The sequence below is a fragment of the Larus michahellis genome, chromosome 9 (genome assembly GCF_964199755.1).
Source record: "Larus michahellis chromosome 9, bLarMic1.1, whole genome shotgun sequence".
NCBI lineage: Eukaryota > Metazoa > Chordata > Aves > Charadriiformes > Laridae > Larus > Larus michahellis.
The window spans coordinates 3995918-4010311 of NC_133904.1; the positions used below are offsets into that span (position 1 = coordinate 3995918).

Genomic DNA, 14394 nt, shown 5'->3' on the forward strand with positions numbered 1-14394 from the left:
CTGCATGCAAGGCCAGCTATGCCACTCTTGCTTTCCAAATCTTAAATTGGAAGATATACATTAGGCATGCAAAAGTATGACTATGCTTTTGGATTTTCTTCATGTTCATTTCCAGGCATGGCTGGAAAGAGAGGATTATTAAACGATGAAAGGTGTCTCCAGTGAGACCATTCCTGTCCAACTGAATCAAATATTACAGCCAAGAAACCAAACCAAGATTGGATTTCGGTTGAAACTTCACAAAATAACATTTCATGGCTAACTTTGGTTTCTTTTGAAATTTTTCCTTTTCCCTGAAGTTCAAGCTTTCATCAGAAGGGAAAAAATTCATCAATGTATTCCCTCTTTCAAAGACATAATTTGCTCAATATTATTCTAAAAAAAAAAAGTCATCACTTATTCATATTGGGGAAGCACCAAGTCATGGCTAGCCCTCTTCCACTATGTCCTCCTTAGACATGTTTTTAAAGCTAGCTTTAGAAAAGCTTTTAACCCCAGCTGTGAGAGGTTACATCTGGAAGAGTTCAGGGAGGGACCCCTGGTGTGTGTGTGAGGGGAGGATGGGCCCAAGGTCTCTGCCCAGGTCTCTCCAGAGTCTGAGTCCTCTACTGGCTCCACCAAAGACACATCCAGTGATTCTACAGCTTGTCTGAGTTGAGAAAAGCCACTCTGAAGCCTACGTTTCACTTTAGTGACACATGTAAACAGCCTCCTAAATGGAAAACTCATTTTCGACACTCCAGTCCAATGGATGGTGAAAAATAATAGCACAGAAGCAGCCAACATCCCTCTCTCCAGCCCCATGAAACTCCATGGATGCTATTGGGGAAGACAAGCCCCTAGCCCCTGTGGCGCTTGCAGAGAAAGCTGATGAAAGTGGTAGGATGACGCTCATAGCTGCTCCATAAGGACCCCTTGGGCCACAGCAGTGGCCCAGTTCTCCATCCCTCCATCACATGGCAGGGGTCCTGGGTAGCTGCTGTCACCTGTGCTGCCACCAGCGTCCCTCCTCCCTTCCCAAGGAGCACAACAGGTCTCAGGACATATGAAGATTTTGGAAAGGCTGGCCAAAGAGGCTAAAACAGGAAAGCAACGTTAGAAAGATACATAAAATACCTTGTGCGACTCCGGTTTATTGTGTTGAAGGAAGATTAAGAGAATCTGGAAGAGGTGGAGAAGACGAATAGAAAAAATGGACTGTCTAATTACAACACTACAGATGAAAAGAGTTTGGCTTGTTGAGCCTAGAAAAATGAAGGCTGGATGGGGATGGGATTAATACAATATAAATACATCCAGAGGGAGATACCAGGGAAGGAGAAGAGCTATTTATGTACAGCTATTTATGAATATATTTTGGCTGCCAATTAGAAGAAAGTTTATAACATTGGAGAAACGAGGCTTTGGAACAGTGTCCTAGAAAAAGCAGAAGCAACAGGCAAGTCAACTCACTTAAAACCGGCCTTGCATGAGGTTTAGGAGTGTGACACCAGGATGCTGACCCACACAGTTCTTCCAGGCCTACAGCCTGAGTGCCCACCTTATGCATGGGCAGAAGTTAACCCAGCTACCGAGCACTAACGGTCCTAAAACATGAGATGATAACAGCTTCACAGGCCATTTTAAGTGAAGTTTGTAGAAAGAGAGAATATCTTTTATTAAACAAACTGATAGATCTAGGAAAAAGTAGACACATCTAAGAAAAGAAGCCTTTCAAGAGATTTGAGGGGGTAAAACATGCCACACAGCAAAATCCAGTCTTCGTACAAGTTAGACACAGTTCAATGTGCTTTAACTGTGTCTGCTAGCTTAATAAAATATCTTACCGTTTGCTATCCTCAGTTCTGAGGATAGAGACAACAACTACTCTCAATTAGTTTAGGTAAAAGTGTTGCATGCAGAAGAAAAGAACAGGCAACTTTGCAACAGCAGAGCCAAGAGAAGTGCAAAGCTGGGAAGAGCATCAGAGGAGAGAGATGAATGTCATAGTCTGGAAAAGAAAAAATAACAAAACAGTGGAGAAGGCGAGGCTCCACTCCAGCTTCTACTGAACTCAATGTGAGCACTTCCACCAGCTCCTATGCGAGTAGGAGCAGACCTTCTGAGACGCCAGTTTCCAGGAGAGACTATCTCAGAGGGAAGACTACCTTAACAGCTGTGTCTGGAGCAGAAGAGAAGGTCTGATGAAAAGACCTCTGCTGGTGGCCAAGACAGTGCCAGTCCCAAATCAGGCTGTGTAGTGATGTGCTGCCAAAGCTTTAATGGGGGCTACCAAAATAAAATAAAACCTTCCCTCACTTATGACAAGAAGCAGAAGTGCCCGCATTTGCAGAGATGGGGAGATATTTCCCTTTTGTCTTCCTGATATCTGGGAATATCAGCATTCATTTCCGCAGAAGGAAGACAGGGACTCTGCCTGGGAGGACACTATGTTCAAACAAAGGTACATGCTGTGAACTCACAGCAGCCCAAAGCGGTTTTAGATGGCTGCTTCAAGGCAGAGATGGCAAAATTAGGCAAGGCACACTTCATCCCCTTCCCACCACCCTATGATGAACTCTGACCCATTGCACCTGAGAATCCAGTCAAGCCCATGCAAATGACTTTGATTTGATAGTTTTTATTCCCACCCTGCCATCACGTGAAAGGTCTAAGGTGCAAAACATTGGAGAATTGTGACCATGATTACAAGCCCACTTAAGGAGCTGGACTTTTTTGTTTTTCAAGCTGCATTTGAGATCTGAAAAGGGATCTTGTCCATTAGTGTTACAAAAAAAAAAAAAAAAAAAAAAAGGATGTTCCTGTTTGATGCAAAAATAAAAGCATTTTCAAAGGCTCTTTGATGTGCAAGACAGAAAGACATGCAGGCAGATTCTGGAGGAGATCTTGTCTTCAGCAATTATCAGCACTCTTTTTGAATCTTACTCCCCAGACAGAATTTTTATGTGAAGTAGATAATCACACTGCAGAGTGTATCAGCTCTAAACTTTGTGGCTTTTCAATTAAGCAGCAATAACCTCTAGCCAAAATACTCCTTAACCAAAATGGGAATAAAACAAATAACCCCAAAACCAACTAACTGCAGGTGAGGCAATTCCAAAGACATACATACTTTTAAAAGATTTCATTTTGAGCTCTTCTCGGGTAGCCATGCCAGTTTTCCAAGCGATATTCTGATCATTAAAACAAGCAGTGATGTAATTTCCACAGTGACCACAAACATACCAAGAATATTTGAGCTAAATTTATCCAGACTTCTTGTTTGAATCACTGCTTTGGTTCTTAATTTTTCCATGATTTTCAACTATGCACAGAAAAGGGATTGCGGAAAGCCTGGGACTGAGCTTTTCCCAGCAGTATCTGAAATGCCAACTTTTATGCTTGGGAGCCACATATTGACTATTAGAAACAAAATTAAGCTGCTCCTCCAGCTCCCAACCCCAGGTCTCTCCTCCTTTCACCCTTCGCCTTCCTCCTGTCCTTCCTGTAGCAGACTGACCCTTTCCCTCACCCTTGGGTGACACAACAAGGGGCTTGACTTTGCAGACGAGAAGTTCCCAAAGCTCACCACAGATCTGCCGCCCTCCCCAACAGGAGAGTGTGAGCCAAAAAAGAGAAGACATGCACCAGACTTCCCACTGCTCTGTGCAGCTCCTGTCTGGAGCAACATGTCCCACCACCTGTACCCGGAGAGCTCAGGCTAGGGAAGGCTGTCTAGGTGCCTTCACCAGCAGGTACACATGTCCCTGCAAAAAATAATCTACAAAGACATCACTGGGTTTCACCCTCTCTTCCAACACGCACAGGGTGGCTAAATATCCTGCTAGGAGGGAATGAGAACTTGCAAAAGCTGCAGCATAAGCCTCGAAATTTTACTACATCAACTTTGCTATTGTTCAATGGGAATCTTTTCCAACTGTCATATTTTAACAGGCTCTGAATATGTCCTTGCCGACTCCCTTTCAGATTCACAATCAGACTCACCGAGTCTGCCTGCATGTAGCTATACATGTTTTAAGGGCAGTTCGTAATTTCTGAAAGCACATTGGTGTTTTTTTAAATCAGAAACTGCCGCCCCCCAGAGCCCCTCTGACTACAGGAGGGCTTTTGGAAGGTTGAGGGCCTTCCCTAATACTTAAAGACTTCTTTTGTAAGTCCTTCCCCTAAGTAAGAGCAAGGCACAAATTCAAAGCATCGCCACACTTCTGTTGTGAAACTATCAGCAACTTACATAAAAAGGTTGCTGCTGTGGTGATACATAATCATGCAAATAAGCAATTGCTGACCCTCTAATGAGCACACAGACTTGGATAAAGGAAAGGAATTAGATATCAGCCTAACAATGTAAAATCTGAAACAGAACCTATTAGGGGACAGACTTCACCTATATAACAGACTGGGAGCTGAACGGTATAAAATCCATCCCCCACACCCTCATCTGCAATGCAAACATTTCCTCCCAGTTAGCTGCCTTCTGCCAGGCAGAGCCCTGGAGCCCCTCTATCGATCAGAGAAATGAAAAACAAACAAACCACAGACTTAATGCTGTAAGGATCCCTGAAGATTTGATCCCAAGCCTGTTACATCAGTGCAAAGACTTTAATGGGTTTTGGATAAGGCCCCCAGAGGCTTTGGAGAGGATAAAAAAAAAAATAAATAAACTCATAGCACTTTCTTTAATGCAAGTTTAAAATCACCTGAAACATCACTGCCAAAACAATAAATCGATTACAGGCCTGGTAAAGACTGAGTTGGTGTGAACACTGTCAATTGCTTTTTCCCCACTGAAACAGAGAACAAGGGTTCTATGACCACAGTGTCAACCCCCACCTGAGTTACCTTATAATCACACATTAGTAACATCGTTAAGGAGTCCCTGTGTACAGGTTCTAAGGGCAAAGGATTTTCTTTTTTACCTTACCACCTTATCTTTGTTACCTTACCACCTTATCTTTGTTTTTTTCTAGGCTTCTTGATAGAGTTGTCATAAGTTACATTTAATATAATACACCACAAACACCTCTTAACTGAAAGGTGGAAAAATAAAGCTGTATAGCAGCAGACAATGCCAGATACAGCTCAGATTAAGAGAAATGTTTTACTACTGCCTGTAAATCAAACTGGCTCTCAGGTTGGACTCTGCTCAATTTAGCTTCCCAAGGTCTGCACCTCACTGCTGGCACTCCCAGCAGCTCTGCCGTCCTTGCTACAGCCCTCAAGCTCAAGAGCAGGCTGACTTTGATGGTATTTATCAGGAAAAAGCTGGTCCTGCCACTATAAGACCCTTGTATCTCCTTGACTCCAGAGGGATGCAGCACCCACAAGCCAAACTCCCGCTTTCTACACACACAAGATTTCAAAAGCAAATGGTTCTTCCCGATTCCTCTGTTTCAAAATACAAGGGACATCCTCCAAGGGTATGTCTGGAGAACAGTGCTTAGTATCTAGGCTCAGAGTCTCTTAAACGAGGCACCTAATTGTAAATGCCCCAGCATTCATTGCCCTTTTTGGAAACCCAGGCTCAGTTCAGCAAGACAGTGCAGCGTGTGGCGCTGCTGCAGTCTGCACAGGAGAGCAGGCTTAACCACACACATTTTCTGCTGCAGACCAGCCTTCCGCATTAGCTTTTGGCCCCATGTGAGACTGCACCACTTCTGTATGAAGTGTGTATTTAAATACGTTTAAAAATACAAGCCTATTACTGCTTTGCTAGTGTACTTCCTATTCCTGCCTAGCATCTCCTACTTCTCCTTCTGCAGGGCATTATGCAGTAAGACTAACTCACATAAGACACCTATCTTAGTTTTTGACTTCTTTATTTTTTTTTTTCATTGCTTGCAGGAATACTTTCAGTTTGCTGTTTGGACTCAACTTGCAGCTTAACAAGCAGGAAGAAAAAACAGAAAACCTTCAAGGCTCATTTAGTCTGATTATAAAGAACTTCAAGAAACCAACACACTTTGCAGGTCTCTAGTGCTCTGTACGGAATGGAAAAAGCAGGACAGAGGGTGCAAGTACTTTTTCCCTGTTACACAGCACAACATGCCACGGACGTGGCTAAGTCAACGTGCCCCAAGACCTAGCTGCTGGCCCTAAGTCACAGCTGATGTAAAGATTTTAAGGTTCCATGAGGAACAAAGTGATATCACTGGTGCTGTCAACACTGATTTTCCCCTCCTCCTCTATTCAGCAGCGAAGACTTATAAGTAAAGATATTGACACTACCAAATGCAAGTTCCTGCCCTCCACATTTAAGGCAACAAAATCAACTGTGCAGAACTAGGAGGAAACGACAGCGAAGATCTCATCTGGAGGCCATGTACGTGCACGCCCAGGAGCCAGTGAGCTCTGCCTGCTTCCATCATTATAAAGAAGTCGGATTCTTCCTATAGACTTTTATTTTTTAAGTGGATTTCACACTCCCAGACTGACAGCCCGGAAGGCTCCGGTTATCCATTAAGTACAAAACGTAGAGCAAGGGCAGAGGCTGTGAAAGTTTCCATCCCTCCACCTACAGTCCCGTCACCTCCTCAAACTGACGCCCTACAACGAAGGCCTCGGCCACATTTGCAAATGTCCTGCCCTCATGCAAACTGGGGTGCGACGCTGGATGCCCAAAGCAATGTCCCAGGAGCACAAGCCGTTTCATTTGCTATTAGCTAACCTCAAGCTGTCACCATTCGATCCATTGTGAAATTTTCCATATAAAATTGCACTAGCTCCTGAGCAGTCCCTCCTGTTAAAAATGACCCTTTAACTCTCCCAGTTAAACTCTTCTCACTTGCACTGGAGACGTTTCTACGATTCAGGAAGCGGCGGTGCGGGCACCAGCTTTCCCTCTGAGTCAGTCCTGAGCTGAGCCATGGCCCAGATGGGGTTGCAAAGGTCACTACCATCGTGGGTAGCTTCCTTCTGATAAATATAAAGCCCTCTGAGCTGCAGGGTCACCACGGCACTTCTCACGCACAGCTTTAAGAGCCTCTGGTCCACTGCAAATGCCAACTCAGGTCATCATATTCTGGTTACTTGTTTGCTCCCTCATTTTAATATTTAGATCTCTTTTCCAGGCATACTGCACATGTCTACCTGTATTTCCCTGGACAGTTGAAATTCACCAGCTTACAACAGATTTGCTTCAAAAGAAGTTGTGAAGGTCTATTTAGTTAATATCTGTAAACCTACTATAAAATTTCAAACAGCTATCACTGGCGTCGTTGTCCCTAATTATATAATATTATACACATTACAACATAACCCCCTTTTCAGTGCTCATTTCTAGATTTAGCAGGAGAGAAGAGACACCCTCTGGTGCATTTGAAAGATAATCCAATTCCACCGAGACACACACAAGTGGCATATGAACGCTCTGCACCTTTGAATAAAATTCTCAGTAGCAGAGAGATAAGCTCTTTAACAGAAGTACATTTCAGAAGACAATGACTGCTTTTCTACATCTTTGCTGAACTGTCTCCTAGAAACTCATATGAGAATTAAATGCTAGCTGTAAAACTTCATAAGATTCAAAGAAACCAACCAGCCCGTAGAAAGGAGATGAATCTCTATTCTATTCTAGGCATTCATACAGTGATATCTTTGGGCTTCCATTGTATTTCCTACAAGATTCATATTAAATCACCTCCATTACCTTATGTAGAGCTCATTAACCAAGTTTAAAAAAAAACAAAACCCGTGTTTCATAAGAGACTGCAGCCGCCCCCATATCTCTGCTCACTTTCTTTCTTTTAATTAGGACAAGATGAATAAATCTAGGAGAGGGGACGCAGTGTTTGAGGCAGCCAGGGAGGTGCTGACTGCACCAGAAATGGAGCATTATTCTGTACTCTGGCAACAAATCCTCTCTGTGGACCAGTGAGTGCTCAGACAGCGTCGTCGAGTCAAGCCCAGCACCGTCCCCGGAGGGTATACAGGGTCCAGTTCTGAAACACAGCTTGCCCGCTCGGAGGGGAAGTGGGCGTCCTGCTGGGATACAGGCAAGACTGCTGCCGCAGCCAAGAGGAATAGCAGAGGAGACACAAGCAGTAAGGTGAGCCCTTGCATCATATGTTACATTTGCTAACTAGAGTCAACGATGCTGTGAACCTATTCTCCACACAAAGACCTGGCCAAATGTACAGCTGTCAGGAAAAGAAAGCCCTAAGATTTGTAAGGCTTTCAAATGATCAAGGGACCGGGTGCACGTGGTACCTGCTGGAAGCTGCCTCCAGCACTGTGCCGATCCCGCTGACCCGTCACGGAGCCACCAGCACCACAGTGCTGTTTGTTAAACCCCTCACATCCACACGCCTGTCCTGCCTGCCCCCCCAAAAAAGACTCCAAGCTTTGCGAGCACTAATGAGGTTGTCGGCATTAAAGATATTATCTGTGATCTCACTCCACTTCCCAGTGGTTCCCACTGAATGGAAGCAGGAGGCTGCATCTAGATTGTTAATAAATGCACGTAAACAATAGGTTCAAATGTGAAGGCTGAATGAGTCACCGCGTTCCCGCATTCAAGCTGTGTAACAGGATCCAAATGCAGAACGAGGACCAGCTAACTTAGGGAGTGGACCAGCTAGCTAATGACAATTATTCTTGGCAGGACTCAAACAATCCCAAAATAAAAATGAGTTTAAACATGTACAGTATGCTTATGAAGAGCAAATCCACCAAGGCAGCACTGGATCTTAAGCTTTCCTATGATCCCTCTGTCAGTCTTCCAACACTGTTTATCTAATAAAATAACCCAGACATGCAAGTATAGTAGAGTTATACCAGTAAGATTTGTATGCTTCCAGTTAACCAATTTAACTGAATATACTTACATAACAGAAACACGTAATAAAGTTCTCAGAAGAAAAACCGAACTCACAATGTAGAAAATATACCTTTTTCACTTTTCACTTCATTATTCACTCATAAACTAATTTGTTTATCTACTGTGTCTTTGAACAGTGAGAAAAACTTGTCAAATCACTATTGCAGAACAAAAATTTAGCAATTCTTAACACTTGCAAATCATTAGTGCAGATTAAAATTCTTCTCGTGGTTTATAGCTTAGTATTCAAGTGGAGATAATTTATTCCAGAGAGAAATTCAGAAGACAGAATTTAAGAATTTGAAGAATACTCAATAATCAAATGCTCCTGATTATTACAGAAAGATACAATGCTAATTAACAAAAGCAAAACCAAACAGAAAAATCGCTATCACAGAATAAGCAAAATACATACGGAAGAAGGAAAGAGTTCCCAGAGCTCCCTGTGACGCTGGTGAGAAATGTCTTCAAACAAGATAAGGCGGCCTCTGAATAAAGTATCAGGTTTTGCTTCATAGTTGCTGATAAAATCCAAAATAAGGCTGCAAAAACATTAGCTTCTACTGAAGCTTGCTTACTCACTACAAAGCGTCAAACACACCTTCATCCCACACTTAAAACGCAGATGCTGCCTCCTAATGAACTGCTTGTTGCAAGGGGGGAATACCGTTACACAACAACCAGAAGGCTATTTCTTGATGCAGAAACATAACTGGGTTTTGACTCAGAGAAATGCAGCAGTGCCTAGGAGCCGCGGGTTTCAGCGATAAAAATCATCCAAAAATAATTTGGCTATTCAGAAAAAAAACCTGAAGCATATGTCCCTTCTGAAAGAGAAATTTCCACCTATGGATTTATTACATTACATAAATGCAGACTTTCTAATCTAGCCCAATGATAAATCACTGCAAGCCACTGAATCAAAGCTGACAGTAAAACTGGAGCAGGCTAATATCTGTTCAGTCTGAGAAACGATGCTCTGATTTTAGCAGCTTTCATACCCGGAATACACACTGCATTAGCGGCTGGGAACATATTTGCATTCACACGCTGAAAAAGCACAGATCTTGTAAAACATATTTAGGAACTGGTGAGACGTGATACATATATTGACTAACTCTGTAGGCCTTTGGAGAAAATCGGTCTTCAGAGGAATGCTATTCTTATCACCTGAGCAGTTCAACATCATTCTCCTTGCAAGTAAAATTCCTTGTTATCTACTGTAGATTTTCAAAGATTAAGGTTCAATTCACTAAAAAAATCTTTCATATATTTAAATTTCATTGAAACTCAGTGGCAGCTGTCTACTGGGTTCTCTTAAATCCTTTCACTCCCAATCTGAACAGGAAAGAAAAGAAGTCATCCTATTTACCATTTTGTGGATCCATGGCGCGCTCTCTGCAAATAGCGGATTCCTCAGTTCCCACACACCAGTACATTCTGGGTCGCAGCTGTGAAGATCCCACAAGTAAACTTTCTGCAGCACTTAAAATTGAATAGTGTTGTCAAAGCTGATGTCTGTCAAGTAAATGCGGGAGCAGAGGGACTGCTAGTAAGCACCATCCTGAAGAAACATCATTTACCCTGTTTAAAAAGAAACAGTAAACCAAATTAATCATTCTAGTATAGAAATTGCAAGATGCTTATTCCTCTGCACTCTAACACAGTTGTCTAAATATTACTTTGCAAAAATGCGCTCACCGTCCTACAATTATTTTCATAATAGCTTTGCTAAGAGCGTAGCGTGAATTAACATAGGAGACTAACACTGTCTCCACTATAGAAAAGATAAAGTTAGCAATTTTTCTCCACCAAAGCTGCTCGACCTTTGGGCAGAGGGTATGGGGGGGTGGGCAGGGTCCACAGCTGCAGTTTCAGATTCTCCACAAGCTAGTGTAAAGGCAGAGCATTGAAACCATGCTGTGCAGCTGGAAAAATCCTAAATGCAACCTCAAAACCTTTCCCATCCACAAAGACGACTGCGGCTCTTGTAAGACTCCACTGTGAGAAACTGAAAAATACTAATGTGGTTTCTGAGACAATCCTCTGTAGGAAACGGGGCTAAGAAAAACACACCAGCTCCTTTCCCCTTTGCCCAGTCCTTTTAGAGAACTCCACCAACCTGAAAGCCACTTAAAGGTTGGCTTCTTCTGAAGTGTCTCACACAACAGCCAGCAGAAAACTGCACAGCTCAGTCTCCCAGGGCATTTCCAACTCCTTACCTCTCCAAAGCTGCACACCTGTAATTTTCACTCGTTTAATGCATCTTCCACAGCGGTTAAAACTACGGGTGAATTTGCAGCGTGTGCCCAACCAACCGGCATCAGACTCCTGACAGCAAAAGACCATTTGCTGCTTTCAGTTTGAGTCACTAAACGCCTCTCGGATTTAACATGATGCCCCTCAGCTCTGACTCTTGTTAGTTTTTCTCATGTCTGGTGCATGATGCTGAAGTTTTGACCAGAGGCTCTAATTTGGCAAAGCGTGTAACCCACCTCTGGCTTTGGCCAGCAAGACCCAAGAATATCGCTAGCTCACCCCCGGCAGAGTTGGCTTCCTGAGTTGGGATCAAAGGCCATGGAGAGTGTGAAAATACAGTGATCCATCACCCCTCTCCAGGAGCTTCTTGCTCCTCCCTCACTACATAGGATTTTAATCACCAGCCGACAATGTTAGACAATCACTGCATGCTACATCAGTTGTTTCTAGGCAAATATTTGAGTTTTGGGTGCACTTACAGCAAAACTCAGCTTCTGATGACCCCTACTTTGTGCCGTCTGACAGCAGGAACCAAAACTCACAGGCCAAGCACTGCGGGCGCCCCTGCATCCTGCAATCAGAGAGCTGGGTGCTGCCACAGACCGCGGTTTGGTTCTCTGATGTTTTTCAGAGGTGGGGAAAAATTATTTGTGTGCCATACAACAAATAATAATACAGACTGAGAGGCCTGGGCCGGGCTATAGGCAAGCACTTTCACACACACCCCCATAGCTAAAAAGCTCCTTTGCAGCAGGATGGCTACAACTCCAGATGGATGCAGATGCCTGAGCTGCAGAGCACCCACCCATCCATCCCTCCCTCCCCATCACAGATGGCTCATCTCCCAGGCCAGGCCCTGGCAGCCCTCACATCCCAACGCAGCAGCAGCTGGGCACATGTAAGAGGCTGAATTTGGCAGCTTTCACCCACAGAAGGAGAGGAAGCCATGGGCTGCTGTGGGAGGCTGAGATGGAGGTCCCTAAGCCCAGATCCAGTCCACAAACTGGTGAACTGGGCCACGTTGGTGGAGGATCAGATTCTGCCCTGGAACATGCCAAGTTCCCAGCGGAGTTCCCTGGGCCACGCTGGCAGGCATTGCTGCTGCGCTGGGACACAGATGTGTCTCTCTGCCATGCCACGGGTGTGATACCCCAGGCAGAGGCGTCAGGGAGGCTCTCACACCTCCCAAAAGCTGCCCAGGTCGTTAACTCTAAAAATGGAGGGGATGTGATGCTGCCAGCAGCTCCTCCCCTGCACCCTTGCTATAAATGCACTGAGCAGCTACAATAAGAATAAATATTTCCTCATGCAAAGACCAACAGAATAGCTCTTTTTAGCACATGGTGGTTTCTGAGGCATTTCCTTGCTCTATGATGGGGACACACCATGTGCACCCACAGCAACTCTACAAGAAACACCGAATGGGGGGTCAGTATGAACCAGAGATGCTTGAAAACCATCCCGCTCGTGATTTTTAGGTTTCTACCCAGCTTACTCCCCAGGCTGAAACTTTCCTCATAACAGTAGGAAAAAAACTTTCAGGAAAAATAATAGTGTGCTTTTGATAATCAGTTCCCTTTAACTGCAAGTAGGACACTAAACGCTGTAGCCATGCGTGTTACTGCCCCACAGCACCCACGTAAGCAGTATTTCCATATTTCAGGACCTTTTGTATATAATAAAAGCACCCCTACACTGCTTTTACACTAAGCAAGATGCAGGCAACTGTAACATGTGCAAACACTGTGTTTTAATTTGATTGATCCTGTGGGCTCTGCACAGCTTCATTCAGAAGGAGGAGGACCGTGAGGAATACACCTAATGCTGATTTAAATCCCATTTCACACATTCCCGGTTTCTTTTCCGAGACCTGCCACTGCCAGCTTCCACGTGGTGTCCCAGCACATCCCACCCTGCCCGTGCCACCCTGAGCACCTCCGCTCTGCTCCGCCAGCCTGTTCGGCCTCACCCCCTCCACTGTGCCCCAGTGCGGCGAGACACCCAGAAACGCCACGGTTTGCCCAAGATCGCTTCCCAACACACAAGAAACCCGCAAAAAATTCAGTTCTTTGCTCAAACCACCTGCTGTTTCTGAGAAACCCATGTGGGGCCATGGGTATCACCACGGGCCTAGAGAGGCCCTGGGGCACCATCGGGGTGGAAACACGCTGCGGGCCAGTCTGCCTGCCATCGCACAAGGCAGGGTGAAGCTGGACCTGGAACCGAAAGATCCAGCCCAGGGGACATCCCAGCTCGGCGGGACGCACATCCTTCGTCCTTCAGAGAGCTCTGGGCAGAAAGCGGCAAACCAGTCCCCTTCTCCCCACACAACAGCCGCCGGCTGAGGAGAAACCAGGCATTTCACCCCGACTCGGTGCCTCTCTAGTCCCTTTTCCGCTGCCGCCGTTCTGTCAGCTCAGCCGCGGCGCTGAGGGCCGGGGCCGAGGGAGCCGCCCCCAGCCGGCACCGCTCGGCCCGCGCCCAGTTCGGCCCAGTTCGGCCCAGCCCGCTTACATAAAACCCAGTTTCTCCTCAGGGCCAGTCTGGAGTGTTTCCTCTCCCCACCGGGCCGGGGCGGCAGGGCTGGAGCAGCCGCTCTCCCCGCCGGGCCGTGGAGGGCAGCGCCGGCCGTCGCCCTGCGCCCGCTGTCCCACGAAGTTCCCTCCTAACTTTTATTTAAAAAAAAAAAAAACCCAACCTAACAAAACTTTTCCCCCCTCCCCTTGAGGGAAAAGCCCCGCCGTGCCCCAGCAGCCCCCAGCCCGCCGCCTCCCCTCACGGCGGGGCAGGTGACCGCGGGGCGGCCAGGCCGAAGCGGCAGCGAAGCCACGGTACCTCCAGCGTCCCGGGGCTGGCGGGGTCTCTGCGGCCGCGCCGCCGTCGCCGCCTCCTCCTCCTCCGGCGCCGGCCGCCCGCCCGCCTCGCTGGGAGGCGGAGGGAGGGAGGAAGGAAAAGGAGCGGGGCAGCGGCGCGGCGCCTCCTCCGCCACCGGGGCCGCCGTGGGCCCGCCCGGCCCTGGCCGCCGTGAGGGGCCGCGCCTCGCCGGGGGCGGCGGAGCGCGACGGACCGCGGGCCTCGCACGGCCCCTCGCCTCCCTCCCGAGGCACCTGGGCGCGGAGCCCGTCCCGCTGAGGGGACGTGGCGGGAGGGCGCGGGGCAGCCCTGCTGCGGGGCCCCTTCCCCGGCCCCATCACCCGCAGGTGTCCATCCTCTCCCCAGGCTGACCTGACCCGGGCTTTAGCTCTTTGGGGTTGTTTTTTTTTTAGGAAAAAGCAGATTGTGGGAGTTGCGGGGGCTGAATCAGGACCCTGCCTGCTACA

At 46.5% G+C, this 14394-nt stretch overlaps 1 protein-coding gene across 2 annotated transcripts in view; it reads right to left on the reverse strand.

The window, feature by feature from the left end:
- The window catches only part of LRRK1 (leucine rich repeat kinase 1), an 82181-nt gene extending 68176 nt beyond the window's left edge, over nt 1–14005 (reverse strand). Inside the window, exons 1-2 of one of the 2 annotated variants that reach the window (XM_074602130.1) lie at nt 13910–14005; nt 10188–10399 (exon numbers count right to left, since the gene is read on the reverse strand). In XM_074602130.1, the coding sequence (XP_074458231.1) occupies nt 10188–10254 (67 nt within the window). In that variant the 5' untranslated portion in view covers nt 10255–10399; nt 13910–14005. Of the gene's footprint in view, nt 1–9230; nt 9786–10187; nt 10400–13909 lie in introns of those variants that run through there. The other variant, XM_074602131.1, reaches the window with a different exon arrangement.
- Between the last annotated feature and the right edge of the window lie 389 nt (nt 14006–14394).